Source organism: Chelonia mydas, chromosome 18, assembly GCF_015237465.2.
Source record: "Chelonia mydas isolate rCheMyd1 chromosome 18, rCheMyd1.pri.v2, whole genome shotgun sequence".
In the NCBI taxonomy this organism is placed as follows: domain Eukaryota; kingdom Metazoa; phylum Chordata; order Testudines; family Cheloniidae; genus Chelonia; species Chelonia mydas.
This window is the reverse complement of record NC_051258.2, coordinates 161,065-177,939: the sequence shown is the minus strand read 5'-3', so window position 1 is coordinate 177,939 and position 16,875 is coordinate 161,065. Positions and strand designations below refer to the sequence as shown.

At 46.0% G+C, this 16,875-nt stretch overlaps 1 protein-coding gene across 1 annotated transcript in view; it reads left to right on the top strand.

Moving 5' to 3' along the window:
• Nucleotides 1–16,481, top strand: part of EIF4G3 (eukaryotic translation initiation factor 4 gamma 3) — a 382,496-nt gene extending 366,015 nt beyond the window's left edge. Inside the window, 3 exon segments of the mRNA XM_043531915.1 lie at nucleotides 3,092–3,173; nucleotides 11,070–11,216; nucleotides 15,474–16,481. Of these exon segments, the coding sequence (XP_043387850.1) occupies nucleotides 3,092–3,173; nucleotides 11,070–11,216; nucleotides 15,474–15,655 (411 nt within the window). The 3' untranslated portion in view covers nucleotides 15,656–16,481.
• Nucleotides 16,482–16,875: the final 394 nt, after the last annotated feature.

Below are 16,875 nucleotides of genomic sequence, written 5' to 3'. Positions count from 1 at the left end.
TCAAGTGTGCTCCTCTCACCTTTGCCAAGAAGCCGTTCGCCTGAGGGATTTCTATATAACCCACTCAGTCCACCTCAAAGCCTCCTATCTTCCATTCACAGAACAAGATAGCAGATCATCTCAGCAGATCCTGCATCTGTAATTTTCACTCCATGCATCTGAAGAAGTGTTTTTTTACACACAAAAGCTTATGCCCAAATAAATATGTTAGTCTTTAAGGTGCCACCGGACTCCTTGTTGTTTTTGTGGATACAGACTAACACGGCTATCCCCTGATACTTTTCTCCAATTATGAGTGGTCCATTCACCCAGACATCGTGAAGGACATTCCACAGAGGCGAGGAGATCCCCAGATAGATTTGTTTGCGACAAGACACAACAGGAACTGTCTGCAGTTCCTGCTCCTTCCTGAATCACAGCCCAAGCTCACTCAAAGACATGTTTCTTCTCCCTTGGAAGGACCATCTCTTTTATGCATTTCCTCCCATTCCACTCATACGCAATGTCCTGCTGAAAGTCAGAGAGGAAGAAACGAGCCTGATCCTGATAGCCCCGGGCTGCCCACGTCACCAGTGGTTTACCAGCCTTCTGGACCTCTCAGTGGAAACACCAACCAGCTTGCCTCTGTTTCCAGATCTGATCTCTGAGGACCACAGCCGTTTACATCATCCAAACCTCGAGTCCCTTCATCTCACGGCCTGGAAGCTCCATGGCTGAACTCCTTGGAGCTAGCATGATCTGGACTGGTTCGAGAGGTCCTTTTAGGGATCAGGAAACCATCCACTAGAGCTATGTACCTGGCAAAGCAGGAAAGGTTCTCTATCTGGTCAGCACAGAAAGGTGTTTCACCCACGCAGTCATCAGTGCCATTCGTTCTGGATTACTTACTACACCTGAAGCAGCCAGGGCTATCGGTGTCATCTATTAGAGTCCACCTGGCTGCAATTTCGGCATTTCACCCGTGGGTAAATGGCTGGTCCATCTTTGCAAACTTGAGCTGAAGTAATTTCCTCAAAGGCCTGGACAGACTGTACCCCTAAGTGTGACAACCACTCCCACCCTGGGATCTCAACCTGGTATTGTTGAGGCTCATGAGTCCCCCATTTGAGCCATTGGCAACATATTCTCTCCTCTACTTGTCCTGGAAGGTGGCCTTTCTGGTGGCCATTACTGCTGCTAGAGGAGGGTCTTGGAGATTAGGGTTCTTACTTTGGAACCTCCTTACATGGTATTCTTCAAGGACAAGGTCCAGCTGCGCCCTCACCCAGACTTCCTACTGAAGGTGGTTTCACAATTCCATAGTAACCTGGACATATTCCTTCCTGTCTTCTATGCAAAACCACATGCCAATAGCCAGGAGCAGAGATTTCACTCACTAGATGTCAGACATGTGCTTGCCTTCTACATAGAAGGACTAAATCGTTCCGGAAAACTACACAACTCTTTGTGGTGGTGGTAGACAGGATGAAAGGTCTTCCAGTCTCAGCCCAGAGAATTTCATCATGGATCACTTCTTGTATCTGCACATGCTATGACTTAGCGGAGATCCCTGCTCCGTCCCTGATGGCACATTCCACAAGGGCACAAGCATCTTCAGCTGCATTCCTGGCAGAGCTTCCAATCCAGGACATCTGTAGAGCAGGAACATGGTATTGGCCCACACTTTTGCATCACACTATGCGATCACTAGGCAGGCCAGGGACAATTCTGGATTTGGCAGAGCGGTGCTACAATCTGCTTGTCAGTGAACTCTGAACCCTCCTGCTACACCTGCATTGGAATGGGTATGAACAAGCACTTGAAGAAAAAATGCTAACCTTCCGTAAAGTGTTGTTCTTCAAGATGTGTTGTTCATGTCCATTCCAAACCCCCACTCTCACCCCCACCCCTCTGTTGGAGATAGCCGGCAAGGAGGAACAGAGGGGGTGGCAGATCCCTGTATCTGGCGCTATGCGGGCACGACTCCAGGGGGCACCAGAACCAACCCAACGAATACCACTGAGGGGAAAACTTTCTGGCGGCGGTGCTTGGGGCAAGCACACACCTACATTGAATGGACATGAGCAACACATCTCGAAGAACAAGTTACAGGTTAGTAACTGATTTTTATTCAATTAAATTAATAGACAGCAGATTTAAAACAAATAAAAGGAAGTTCTTCTCACAATGCAATGTCAACATGTGGGACTGATTGCCAGGGGATATTGTGAAGGCCAAAAGTATACCTGGGTTCAAAAAAGAATTAGATAAGTACATGGAGGGTTGGTCCATCAATGGCTATTAACTGTGATGATCAGGGAACGCAACCCCATGCTCTGGGTGTCTCTAAACCTCCAAATGCCAGAAGCTGGGACTGAATGACAGAGGATGGATCACTCAGATTTGCCTTGTTCAGTTCATTCCCTCATCTGGCACTGGCCCCTGTCACTGGCCACTGGCCATTGGTCTGACCCAGTATGGCTGTTCTTATCTTGATGTATGCTTGCAACTAAACATAGTTCAGCACCATTTCACCTCTCTGTTGTTAACACAGTTTGTCAGAAACAGGTCATTTTTCTACTGCTGTAGACTCAGCATGGTCCGGAGGAGAGATCACAAGACTGAAAGTCTGGGAACATCTCAGTTCTGGTTCTGGTCCTGGCTTTGCCATCAGCTCTCTTGTAGATTTGGGCAAGTCATTTAACCACTCTGTCAGTTTCCAATCTGTATGATGAGGATAAGACTCACCTTACAGAGATATTGTGTAGCATGATAAATTAAAATTGTACATCATTTTGGAAATGTAAAATGTTGTATAAATGCCAAGTATTATTTCAGAATGTTTCTCTAGCTAAATGAATAGTGAACGTGTGTAGTTAAATAGATTGTAGTGTTGATTACAGGAGATATATTGGCAAACATTAACACAGCTGAGCTATTTTTGAGAAGTTTAGTGGGGAAGATGAATTTTTACACAAGGGATTAATTGGATTCCTGCTGCAGCAGCTTTCACTGAACTTGCACTTAGTGCCAAATGCAGCAGTGGATTTTGGAAACAGTTTCTGTTGTACATGAGAGTGCTTTTAACTCGTCCATTTACTCTTGATTTCAGGCTAATCTAGATGAAAGCCAGATGAGTTCACCTACATTCCTTAGAGCTTTAATGACAGCAGTTTGTAAAGCGGCCATTACAGGTGAGTAACTTTCAAGATAAGGCTGTACAAAACCATCAAATATGAAAGTAATGAATTTACAGATTACTTGGATTTTAACCACTTATTTTTCTGTTTGAGGCTGGCTAATCTTTGATACAAACTGTGCATCAAGATTTTTTTCTCCCAGATTGTAGAGTTTTAGTGCTGAAGAAAGTGAAGACAGAGACTGATACCACTGTCAAGAGCCAGTCATAGTGCAGGAGAGGTGTGCCAGCTGCCCCTTCCACACATAGGTCTGCCAGTGCCCTTCAATTCTTTACCTGCAGCATCTTGGTCCCCCTTGAGTGGGGACTTACGCCTCTGTTGAATTATGCCTGATTGCTGATTTTCCAATGTAGATGAAAATCCACTAGATGCTATTCTGAAATAGGTTCTGTTTGTGTGTTTGTTTTTTTGGTACTCTAAATACAAAATTGGACTTAAAATCTTTGCAGAGGTCCCCAGCGTCCATGGAACATGGAGAGTGCAGCATTTCACTTTCAAAGTCTGATACTAGAGAAAAATAAATTTATGTGGCTTAAATACTGCTGTTATTTTCCTCTAAGATAACAGGAATCATGAGAATGTGCTAACAAAGCAGCAACTAATTTACAGGTGTCTGGATTGAACTGTCTGGGAGGTTTCAGCCTTTTAAAAATTATTCTTTCAAGTATTTTCTCTTGGGATGGGTGTAATTGAATTTCATCTCACTGTTGCATGGATTTCAGAGAGGACAAAATCAAGGGAGAGTTCTTTTTTCTCTGAGAGTATAATCTTCTTGATGCCACCTACTGTTAAAATCTAGATGCTGCAGGATTTCATCATTAATATTTAGGGATTTCCTGATACATCCTTGCTCTGTGAATATCAGTAATGTCTTGTTCTGGTTTTGTTTTCTCTCATAGAATATCAGGGTTGGAAGGGACCTGAGGAGATCATCTAGTCCAACCCCCTGCTCAAAGCAGGACCAATCCCCAATTTTTGCCCCAGATCCCTAAATGGCCCCCTCAAGGATTGAACTCACAACCCTGGGGTATCCCTCACCCCATCATCTCTATCTAGGTTTTTTCATTTTTGCTCAGACTTTTTCTATCATGCTCTTTTGAGTATATGCTGGCTAAAAGCTGCTGAATATTTTTTTATAGATAACTCTTCCTGAGGGGGTGTACATTTTTGTGGACTTCTGGCAGGGTTTGATATACTTTGGTTTTCTTATTTGTGATTTAGTGTTCTATTCCTGTTTGTCTTTTGAAAGAAAAACGTCCTTGTAATTATTTCAAATCTCAGGAAAAAAAGAAGAATGTCAACCTCTCTTTGTGCGTAGATATTCAAGTATTCAAGTGCATGTGCTTACATGAAGGCTGGATAGAGGCCTCGCTGAAAATGTGGTCCAGAGTTTCTGAAAGTGTTCATTGTACTTGGGGAGTGGGAAGCATTGAGAAGCAAATTATATGTTCTTCAAGTAGTGTCCCTAGGGACACTGTGCATCCCTGGGAGATTTTAGGTAGCAGCATCTGTTCAGCGCTCTCCCTTCCTTATGGTCTGCCTCGAGCTGCCATGGCCAAATATGATTTTATTATGGAAAACTCAATGTGTTTCTGGACCATTTACCAAAGACACAAAAAGAAGAGTTTCAGGCCATTGTCAGAGAAGGTCAGTTAATAGCCAGAACGGCACTACAGACTGCACTGGACACAGTCTATACTGTGGCCTGCTCATTGTCCGTGGTGGTGGTAATGAGGAGGGCTTCTTGGCTACATCTTTCTGGGTTGTCCAAAGAGCTGCAGACAAGATCTCCCATTTGAAGGGCCCAAGCTCTTCATGGAGAAGAAAGACTATTTTCTTCACCCTTTGAGGGATTCCCAGGCCACATTATGCTCCCTGGGAATCTACACGGCAGGACAGAAGAGAAGATATAGCTCTCAGCCACAGCATAGGTCATGACTTCCTCGATACCCACCTGTCTCAGTGCTGTTATGAGCTGCAGCGTAAGAGGCCCAGGGTTCAAAAGTGGAAGCAGTCAGGACCCCAATCTGCGACCTCTTAAGACTGCCTCTTCTAAGCACTTTTGATGGGTTGGTAGAGGGCCCGAATAATTATATCTTGCAACATTAGCTGCTGCTACACACATGTCATGCCCCTTCAGAAATCACCTTCCCCTTAGAATCATAGAATACAAGGGTTGGAAGGGACCTCAGGAGGTCATCTAGTCCAACTCCCTGCAGGACCAATCCCCAATTTTTGCGCCAGATCCCTAAATGGCCCCCTCAAGGATTAAACTAAAGGATTAAAGGGTTTAGCAGGCCAATGCTCAAACCACTGAGCTATCCCTCCCCCTTTCACAGCAGTTGGGAGAATATCATCTCTGATAGATGCGTCTAGGAGGTTATTTCAAAGGGTTATGCTATTCAATTCAAGTCTCTCCCCATTCTCTCTCTTCCTCCCTGTCCCTCTTCCGGGACCTTCTCATGAGAACCTACTTCATCGGGAAATAGATCATATGTTATGCCTAATGGCCATAGAACCAGTCCTGGCACAACTCAGGGGCAAGGGGTTTTACTCCCTTTTTCAGGCTTTATTTCCTGATCCCCAAGGTGAAGGGAGGTTAGAGGCCCATTCTAGATCTAAGGGCATTAAATAAATATGTGAAGGTCAAGATGGTCTTGCTAGCAGCCATTATTCCAGCTCTAAAGAAGGAGATTGGTTTTCGGCCCTCAACCTACAAAATGGCTACTTCCACATCTTGATACGACCGTCACACAGGAGATTCCTACGATTTCCATCGGGCAGGACCATTATTAGTACAGGATCATGGAATATTAGGGTTGGAAGAGACCTCAGGAGGTCATCTAGTCCAATCCCCTGCTCAGAGCAGGACCAACACCAACTAAATCATCCCAGCCAACGCTTTGTCAAGCCGGGCCTTAAAAACCTCTAAGGATGGAGATTCTACCACCTCCCTAGGTAATGCATTCCAGTGCTTCACCACCTCCTAGTGAACTAGCGTTTCCGAATATCCAACCTAGACCTCCCCCACTGCAAACTTGAGACCATTGCTTCTTGTTCTGTCATCTGCCACCATTGAGAATAGCCTAGCACCATCCTCTTTGGAACCCCCCTTCAGGTAACTGAAGGCTGCTATCAAATCCCCCCTCACTCTTCTCTTCTGCAGACTAAATAACCCCAGTTCCCTCAGCCTCTCCTCGTAAATCATGTGCCCCAGCCCTCTAATCATTTTCGTTGCCCTCCGCTGGACTCTCTCCAATTTGTCCACATCCCTTCTGTAGTGGGGGAACCAAAACTGGACGCAATACTCCAGGTGTGGCCTCACCAGTGCCGAATAGAGCGGAATAATCACTTTCCTCCATCTGCTGGCAATGATCCTACTAATAAATCCCAATATGCCTTTGGCCTTTTTGGCAACAAGGGCACACTGCTGACTCATAACCAGCTTCTCGTCCACTGTAATCCCCAGGTCCTTTTCTGCAGAACTACTGCTTAGCCAGTCGGTCCCCAGCCTGTAGCCGTGCATGAGATTCTTCCTTCCTAAGTGCAGAACTCTGCACTTGTCCTTGTTGAACCTCATCAGATTTCTTTTGGCCCAATCCTTCAATTTGTCTAGGTCACTCTGGACCCTATCCCTACCCTCCAGCATATCTACCTCTCCCCCCAGCTTAGTGTCATCTGTGAACTTGCTGAGGATGCAATCCATCCCATCATCCAGATCATTAATGAAGATGTTGAACAAAACTGGCCCCAGGACCGACCCCTGGGGCACTCTGCTTGATACCAGCTGCCAACTGGATATCGAACCGTTGATCACTACCCATTGAGCCCGACAATCTAGCCAGCTTTTTATTCACCTTATAGTGGATGCTCCCATTCGGCCTCTTGTCCACACCCAGGGTATTCTCCAGGGTTCTCTCCATCATAGCAGCATATCTACAAATGTGGGGCGTTGTCTACCCATACTTAGACGACTGCCTCCTCAAGGCTCCCCTGTTCAGGGACACCATACAAGCCACCCAGATGACCATGTGCACATTTGCACAGCTGGGCCTGCAGCTCAGCTTCCAAAATCAACACTATCCCTGGTACAGTGACTGGAGTTTATTGGCGCCAACCTCTACACCAGAGGTGGGCAAACTACAGCCCGCGGGCCACATACAGCCCACGGGACCATCCTGTCTGGTCCCTGAGCTCCCGGCTGGGGAGGCTAGTCCCCGGCCCCTCCTCCACAGCCTGAGCATGCTGCGCTGCCAGCGCTCTGGCCTGCCGCTCTTGCCGAGCAGCACGGTGGCGTGGCTGGCTCCGGCATGGTAAGGGGGTGGGGAGCAAGGGGTCCCGGGGCGGCAGTCAGGGGACAGGGAGCAGGGGGTGTTTGGATGGGGGGCAGTCAGGGAGCAGTGGGAGGTTGGATGCGTCAGGGGTTCCGGGGGGGGGGGGGGGCAGTCAGGGAGCAGGGGACGGTTGGAGGGTGCGGAGGTTTTGGGGGGGGGCGGTCAGGGGACAGGGAACGGGGGGGTTGGATAGGGCGTGGGAGTCCCAGGGAGCGGTTAGGGGTCTGGATAGGGGTTGGGTCAGTCAGGGGACAGGGAGAAGCGGGGGTTGGATAGGGGGTGGGGTCCCGGGGGGCAGTTAGGGGCAGGGGTTCCAGGAGGGGGTCAAGGAGCGGGGGGGTTCGATGGGTCAGGGATTCTGAGGGGGGCAGTCAAGGGGCAGGAAGTGGGAGAGGGCAGATAGGGGGTGGGGGCCAGGCTGTTTGGGGAGGCACAGCCTTCCCTACCTGGTCCTCCATATAGTTTTACAACCCGATGTGGCCCTCAGGCCAAAAAGTTTGCCCACCCCTGCTCTACATAATACAAGCAAGAGCGTTCCTCCTGCTACCCAACCTCAGTACCCTCACAAGTCTCAGAGAGACAGTCCAGGCTAGCCCCCAAACATTGTCCAGGAACTGCCCGCAGCTGCTTGGTCTTATGGCAGCATGCACCTTCGTCACCCCAAATGCCCAGATGTTCATTAGGTGTCTTCAGATGTGGCTCAGTTCTGTCTATTCCCCAAACAGGGACAGACTAACCAAACTGCTGTCACTGCACTCTGCAGTAAAGCACTTATAGACTGGTGGAAAGACCCATCCAATGTCCGAGTAGGCACGCCATTCGTGCAACCACCACTGACTCCCTAATAAGCTGGGGAGCTCATCTACACGACCACAAGATTCAGGGCAAGTGGGCTTCCACAGAAGCGACCCTCCATATCCATCTTTTGTAGCTAAAGGCTGTTAGGAACATCTGTGCATACTTTCTCCCTTTCATCAAAAACACACACACGGAAGTCATGACAGACAATATGACCCTGTATGTTTTACATAAATCACCAGGAGGTGATTCTTTACGTGCAGCACCTTCCCTCTGCACAGAAGCACTCAAACTGGAATTGGTGCATCGATCACAACATGCTCATCTCAGCCATCTATTTACCACGGATACAGAATGTGACAGCCGACAGTCTCAGTCAAAACTTTTGTCACGACCACAAATGGGAACTGAACTCAGAAGTGCTTTGAGACATATTCGCCCTTTGCGGAATCCTGATTACAGACCTCTTCACTACTTACTGAAACAAGAAATGTCCTCTTTACTGCTCTAGGGCTGGCCTGAGGAAACATTCATTGGGAGATGCCCTCATCCTCCCATGGGACAGGGACCTCTTATATGCCTTTCCCCATTTCCTCTTCTAGCCAAGATCCTGTTGAAAATTCAATGAGACAAAGCAAGAGTTATTCTGATTGCCCCCTTCTGGCCAACACAAGTCTGATTCCCTTACCTAACAAAGTGGCAGTATGTCCTCCAGTTCTTCTTAAGCCCATTCCTAAACTGCTCTTTCAAAATGATGGGCTGATCCTTCACCCCAATCTGCAGGTCCTCCACCTCCAGTCTTGGCTCCTTCTTGGTTCCAAGTCTTAGAGGTAGACTGCTCTGATGAGGTGAAAGATGTGTTGCTATGCAGCCGAAAGTCAGCCACTCAACGAATTTACCTACAAAAATGGAAACGATTCCAAGTTTGGTGTCATTCAATGCACATAGACCCAACCTCATCTTCGCTCCCTCTAATTTTAGACTACATTTTAGATCTCAAGAGGTCAAAACACTCACTCAGTTCCCTTAAAGTGGCCGAAACTGCTTTCCACCATCAGGTAGATGGATACTCAGTGTTTGGTCACCGAGATTCCTTAAAGCAGGGGTTCTCAAACTGGGGGTCGTGAGTTTATTACATGGGGGGTCATGAGCTGGCAGCCTGCACCCCAAACCCCGTGTTGCCTCCAGCATTTATAATGGTGTTAAATACATTTTAAAGTGTTTTTAATTTATACGGGGGGGTCGCACTCAGACACTTGCTATGTTCAAGGGATCAGCAGTACAAAAGTTTGAGAGACACTGCCTTAAGGGCATTGGGAATCTCTTCTCACATGTGAGACTACCCTCTCCAGCCTGGGATCTTAACCTAGTTCTCAGAGCTTTGAGTAGACCTCCTTTTGAGCCCATAGCAACTTGGTCTCTCTTTCACCTGTCCATGAAGACAGCATTTCTAATTGTCATCACCTCAGCTAGGCACATAGGAGAAATAGCAGCCCTGATGGGACATCCACCATACACGGTCTTTTTTAAAGACAAAGTAATTCTGAGGCTGCCTCCCACCTTTCTTCCTAAAGTTACCTCTGCTTTCCATGTGAATCAACAGATCCATCTTCCTTTTTTTCCCCAAAACCACATCGTGATAACAGGGAGGTAATTCTGCACATGCTAGACGTTAGAAGCATTCTACTTGGACAGGACTAAGGACTTCAGGATGTTCTCTAAACTTTTCCTCTCGCTCATGGAAAGATCCAAAGGCTCCGTGATATGGGCTTAAAGACTATCCAAATGGGTCTCTGGTTGCATTAATCACTGTTATCAAGGGTGCAATCTTTGTACGCACTCCACAAGGTCAATTTCTAACTTGGTCACATTTTTTAAAGATGTCCCTATTGCAGAAATCTGCAGAGCAGCACTTTGGGCTTCTGTCCACATTTTCACAGAACATTATGTGATCACTGGAGATTCAGCCTTCGATGCCATCTTCAGCTCCACAGTACTCTCTGTAGTAACAGAGTCTACTTTGAAGCCCCAGCCCTCCATAGAGAATACTATTGTGAAGTCATCTGTAGTGGAGCACCCAGAGGGACACCACTTGAAGAAGAAGAGGAAGCTACCTTGTGCAGTAACACGATGGTTCTTCAAGGTGTGTGTTCCAATGGGTGCTCGACAACCCGCCTTCCTCTCCTCTACTTCGGAGTTCTCTATAAGGGGCTCTGCGGTAGAGAAGGAACTGAGGGGGGGTCACCCACACAGTGCTAGATAGCCTCGAGACAGACCATGAGTGGGGGAGAGCACATGTGCACGCTGAACAGACACTGCTACCTAAAATCTCTGATTAGAGATGCTGGGACACAAATACACGTAGAGTGGAGCACCCATGGGGACACACATCTCAAAGAACCATTGTTACCACACAAGGTGAGTAACTTTCTCTTCCTATTATAGAAATAGCCAGTACAATGTGAGTGCAATTTTGCATGTGCATACATGAAGACTGGGTAGAGAGGCCTGGCTGAAAATGTGGTCCAGAGTCTCTGAAAGTGTTCATTGGAATTGGGGAGTGAGAAGCACTGAGAAGCAGATATGTTCCTATCATAGAAATAGCCAATACTCTTTTTTGTCCCATCTGTTTCAGTCCTTTTCCCGTTTCTGACTAACCTGAGTTTGTTATTTCTATTTTTATAAATAAATATGATGAAAAACCTACCCCTGGCCTCAGATCCACCAAAAGTAACCCTGATTCTTCTTTTCTCTCCAGCGGATTCTTCTAGTTTCCGTGTGGACACTGCTGTTATCAAGCAGAGAGTGCCGATCTTACTCAAGTACCTAGACTCAGATACAGAGAAGGAACTACAAGCACTTTATGCACTACAAGCATCAATAGTAAAACTTGATCAGCCTCCTAGTAAGTGTTTTTTCGTGTTTGGGATTTGAAAAATGACTATATGGCATTGAAGGAAAGATCCAGGTGGAGGATTAGACTTGGGTCTTAGATAGAGTCTGGTAGATTGTGCTCTTCCTGAAGGTGGAACAGACTGGTTAGGTGGGTGCCAAGGGGCTGAAGGCAAACTACTATTATAGCATCCAATTATACAGTGCATGGCTTTAGAATCATAGAATATTAGGGTTGGAAGGGACCTCAGGAGGTCATCCAGTCCAATCCCCTGCTCAAAGCAGGACCAACATCAACTAAGTCATCATAGACCAATACTCTTCCCCACCCTCCTGGCTGAAGGTGAGCTCCTCTATTGGCTGCCACCATAAGCAGTCGAGAAGGAAATGCCCATAATGTGGAGAGAGGAAAAAAAATGCTTTATCCTCTGCTGCATTTAGTACCAATCGCTCTACTTACATGTCAGGGCAACTGCACCTGCACACCCGCACCATGAGCCCTTGAGGGCATCTGCTCTAGGCTCTTGGGTCTTCAGCCATCACCTCTCTTGGTTAGAGACCCAGGTTTCTCTCCCTCCTGACAGAAGTTTTTGCAGGCTGTACAGTTCCCTGTCTACACTGTGATATCCCCAGCAAGCCAGGCTGCGTAAACAGGCCAACATCTGCACTTTGCTTTCTCCCCAAAGGCTGTGAACAGCTGTAATTGCCAGAAGTCCCAAGTTAGCACACAGCCCTTTCTAAGCAAGTACATTTATTCTTAAGACTAAAGCATTACAGAGAAAACTTATTAAAAACCATAAAAGAATCTACATGCATGACAATAAGCCTACCAGACTCCAACACACCTCAGCTCCAACCCGGACTCTGGTGGAAGTCAGTCCTTCAAACCAACCATGGGGATTTTCTGTGATTACAAGTTCATAACAAACAGTTTTGGCGTTTGATCTTGAGACTCTGGGAACAGGTAATCAGCAGATAATGGTCTCCTCAAGGCATAACTTCCAAAGGCTGGCTTTTTGCATAGACGGGGTGGGGAATTTGCATTCACCTCCCACTAGAGATTCCCCCAAGCAAATCACTTGACCCTGTTTGTCCCCAAAGTCCATTCTTGTCTGGCACGTTGTTCAGTACAGTCGTTTGAAGTTCATAATACTTTCCAGGGTTCACATCACATTTCCTCCCTAGAGAGATTACATACAATCCTGGCCCACAATCATAGATAACCTTTCCATTTAATGCAATGGACTCCAAAGATACTTAAATCATAGAATCATAGAATATCAGGGTTGGAAGGGACCTCAGGAGGTCATCTAGTCCAACCCCCTGCTCAAATCAGGACCAGTCCCCAACTCAGTCATCCCAGTCAGGACTTTGTCAAGCCTGACCTTAAAAACTTCTAAGGAAGGAGACTCCACCACCTCCCTAGGTAACGCATTCCAGTGTTTCACCACCCTCCTAGTGAAAAAGTTTTTCCTAATATCCAACCTAAACCTCCCCCACTGCAACTTGAGACCATTAGTCCTCGTTCTGTCATCTGCTACCACTGAGAACAGTCTAGATCCATCCTCTTTGGAACCCCCTTTCAGGTAGTTGAAAGCAGCTATCAAATCCCCCCTCATTCTTCTCTTCCGCAGACTAAACAATCCCAGTTCCCTCAGCCTCTCCTCATAAGTCATGTGTTCCACTCCCCTAATCATTTTTGTTGCCTTCCGCTGGACTCTTTCCAATTTTTCCACATCCTTCTTGTAGTGTGAGTCCCAAAACTGGACACAGTACTCCAGATGAGGCCTCACCAATGTCTAATAGAGGTGAACGATCATGTCCCTCGATCTGCTGGCAGTGCCCCTACTTATACATCCCAAAATGCCATTGGCCTTCTTGGCAACAAAGGCACACTGTTGACTCATATCCAGCTTCTCGTCCACTGTAACCACAGGTCCTTTTCTGCAGAACTGCTGCCGAGCCATTCGGTCCCTAGTCTGTAGCGGTGCATGGGAGTCTTCCGTCCTAAGTGCAGGACTCTGCACTTGTCCTTGCTGAATCTCATCAGATTTCTTTTGGCCCAATCCTCTAATTTGTCTAGGGCCCTCTGTATCCTATCCCTAACCTCCAGCGTATCTACCTCTCCTCCCAGTTTAGTGTCATCTGCAAACTTGCTGAGAGTGCAATCCACACCATTCTCCAGATCATTTATGAAGATATTGAACAAAACCAGCCCCAGGACCGACCCTTGGGGCACTCCACTTGATACCAGCTGCCAACTAGACATGGAGCCATTGATCACTACCCGTTGAGCCCGACAATCTAGCCAGCTTTCTATCCACCTTCTAGTCCATTCATCCAGCCCATACTTCTTTAACTTGCTGGCAAGAATACTGTGGGAGATAGTGTCAAAAGCTTTGCTAAAGTCAAGGAACAACATGTCCACTGCTTTCCCCTCTTCCACAAAGCCAGTTATCTCGTCAGAGAAGGCAATTAGATTAGTCAGGCATGACTTGCCCTTGATGAATCCATGCTGACTGTTCCTGATCACTTTCCTCTCCTCTAAATGCTTCAGAATTGATTCCTTGAGGACCTGCTCCATGATTTTTCCAGAGACTGAGGTGAGGCTGACTGGCCTGTAGTTCCCCGGATCCTCCTCCTTCCCTTTTTTAAAGATGGGCACTACATTAGCCTTTTTCCAGTCCTCCGGGACTTCCCCCGATGGCCATGAGTTTTCAAAGATAATGGCCAATGGCTCTGCAATCACATCCGCCAACTCCATTAGCACTCTCGGATGCAACGCATCCGGCCCCATGGACTTGTGCTCGTCCAGCTTTTCTAAATAGTCCCGAACCACTTCTTTCTCCACAGAGGGCTGGTCACCTCCTCCCCATGCTGCGCTGCCCAGTGCAGCAGTCTGGGAGCTGACCTTGTTCGTGAAGACAGAGGCAAAAAAAGCATTGAGTACATTAGCTTTTTCCACATCCTCTGTCACTAGGTTGCCTCCCTCATTTAATAAGGGGCCCACACTTTTCTTGACTTTCTTCTTGTTGCTAACATACCTGAAGAAACCCTTCTTGTTACTCTTAACGTCTCTTGCTAGCTGCAACTGCAGGTGTGATTTGGCTTTCCTGATTTCACTCCTGCATGCCTGAGCAATATTTTTATACTCTTCCCTGGTCATTTGTCCAAACTTGCACTTCTTGTAAGCTTCTTTTTTGTGTTTAAGCTCAGCAAGGATTTCACTGTTAAGCCAAGCTGGTCGCCTGCCATATTTACTATTCTTTCTGCACATCGGGATGGTTCTTTCTACACATCGGGATGTAACCTCAAATAAGGATTCTTTAAAATACAACCAGCTCTCCTGGACTCCTTTCCCCCTCATGTTATTCTCCCAGGGGATCCTGCCCATCAGTTCCCTGAGGGAGTCAAAGTCTGCTTTTCTGAAGTCCAGGGTCCGTATTCTGCTACTCTCCTTTGTTCCCTGTGTCAGGATCCTGAACTCAACCATCTCATGGTCACTGCCTCCCAGGGTCCCATCCACTTTTGCGTCCCCTACTAATTCTTCCCGGTTTGTGAGCAGCAGGTCAAGAGGAGCTCTGTCCCTAGTTGGTTCCTCCAGCACTTGCACCAGGAAATTGTCCCCTTCACTTTCCAAAAACTTCCTGGGTTGTCTGTGCACCGCTGTATTGCTATCCCAGCAGATATCAGGGTGATTGAAGTCTCCCATAAGAACCAGAGCCTGCGATCTAGTAACTTCCATTAGTTGCTGGAAGAAAGCCTTGTCCACCTCATCCCCCTGGTCCGGTGGTCTATAGCAGACTCCCACCACGACATCACCCTTGTTGCTCACGCTTCTAAACTTAATCCCAAAAGGTTTTTCCAGGATATGGTAAGAAATCACCGTATCTGTAACTTAGATGCTGTCCTAATTTCTAAACTAGTGAAACTAGGTAGCTCAGAATGGCCACTGTAGATTCTGTTCCATGGCCACTTGCTGGTATATGCGCACACGCTGCTGCCTTTCCAGCCCTCTCTTTAACATATGACAGCATATTTTGTAGCATCAGAGGAAACTTTACTTTAGCAAGTGTGTATTTAACCTTCATATCCTGCATAATCAGGGCACAACCACTATTAACAGCAGTTCCCGCTACTTGCTTTTCCACTTCTCACTGTAATAAAGTCCACTTTTATTCAGGTTTTAAACAGATAATCTCTAATCATTTCTGTATTTCCTTGTCTACCAACTACTGTACATTACTAACCAGATGTTTCCCCCTTGCAGATCTGTTGCGGATGTTTTTTGATTGCCTGTATGACGAGGAGGTGATATCGGAGGATGCCTTTTACAAATGGGAAAGCAGCAAGGACCCAGGAGAGCAGAATGGGAAAGGAGTAGCACTGAAATCAGTCACAGCATTCTTCACATGGCTACGGGAGGCTGAAGAGGAATCAGAGGATAATTAAAACTTAAAATACAGAAAACAAAACAAAAAAAAGAAACAATTTAAGTATTTTTTTAAAAAGTTTCACGTCTTCGCCAATCACAGTGCAGCAAAGCCAATTCTCGCGCATAACCCCCTCCTTCCCCCACATATGCACGAGTGGGAGAGGAAAAAAAATAGATAAACATAAAGGTGATCATGGAGGAAAAAGGTACTTGGGAAAAAAAAGTAAACGTCAAACCTGAGGGCGGGAGCACTAAACCAAAATACATGTATTATTTATAGAAAATATTTTCTGTTTTAATCATTTTTTGTTTTCTTTTTAAACAAGGACTCATACTTTAAAAAACAGATCTGTTTAGCAAAAAAAAAAGTTGAAAACTTTAATTTATTATTTTAAGGACTGCAAATGCCAGTGTAATTTTTAAATTTGCAGTTTCTGTAAACAAATTGTATGATAGAAAAAAGCAGAGAAATAAATTTCCCTCCCCTTCAGCTGCACCTCAGTTTTGTTTCAAAGCATGGTAGATAGTCAAAACTTTCAACAGGGTTTGGGGTAAGCTACATGAGGGAGAGATTTTTTTTTTTTTAATTGTCAGATTTTTCTGCCTGCCTCTCAGCTTGCTTCAGAGATTAAAAAGAAAATAGTAATCAAAACATACATAACCTTGGAACAGAAGGAAATGCATTTGGGAAAAACGCTATGGACCAGAGTGCTCCAGGAAAAAGTCATTCAAAACAAAGTGCTACCCTGGGGGGAAAAAAGTACTAGTGATACTTTCAAAACCTTTAGAACGACTTTAAGGCTTGTAAATACATAGAACAAATATTTAAAAAAAGAAAGAAAATGACTCAATAGTATTTCTTTTCACTTTGAAAATATAAAGAACAAAAATAAAGACAAACATTGCAAGTTTAAAAGAAAGTAAAGCGATTTCTCCTTTAGACAGCTGTTGAATGCACCACCATCTCTGAGTGGTGCTGTCTTCCTTCTCAATGTGTAGATTCTGGATCCAAATTTATGTTTATATAGTGTGTGTGTATGTGTGTCCACACCAAAAAAGAGAGGTGTAGGCCATTGTGGTAAATATGGGGTTGCTGCTTGGGAGACCCTTTTTGCAGAGTGAACTTAAAGGTTGAGGAGCTAGCTGTGTCACTGTACAAGCTAGGTTCATCCAATTTCAAATACTTCTCCTCTAGGCTGTGAGATGACCTATGGGCCAATAAAATAACTGACCCCTG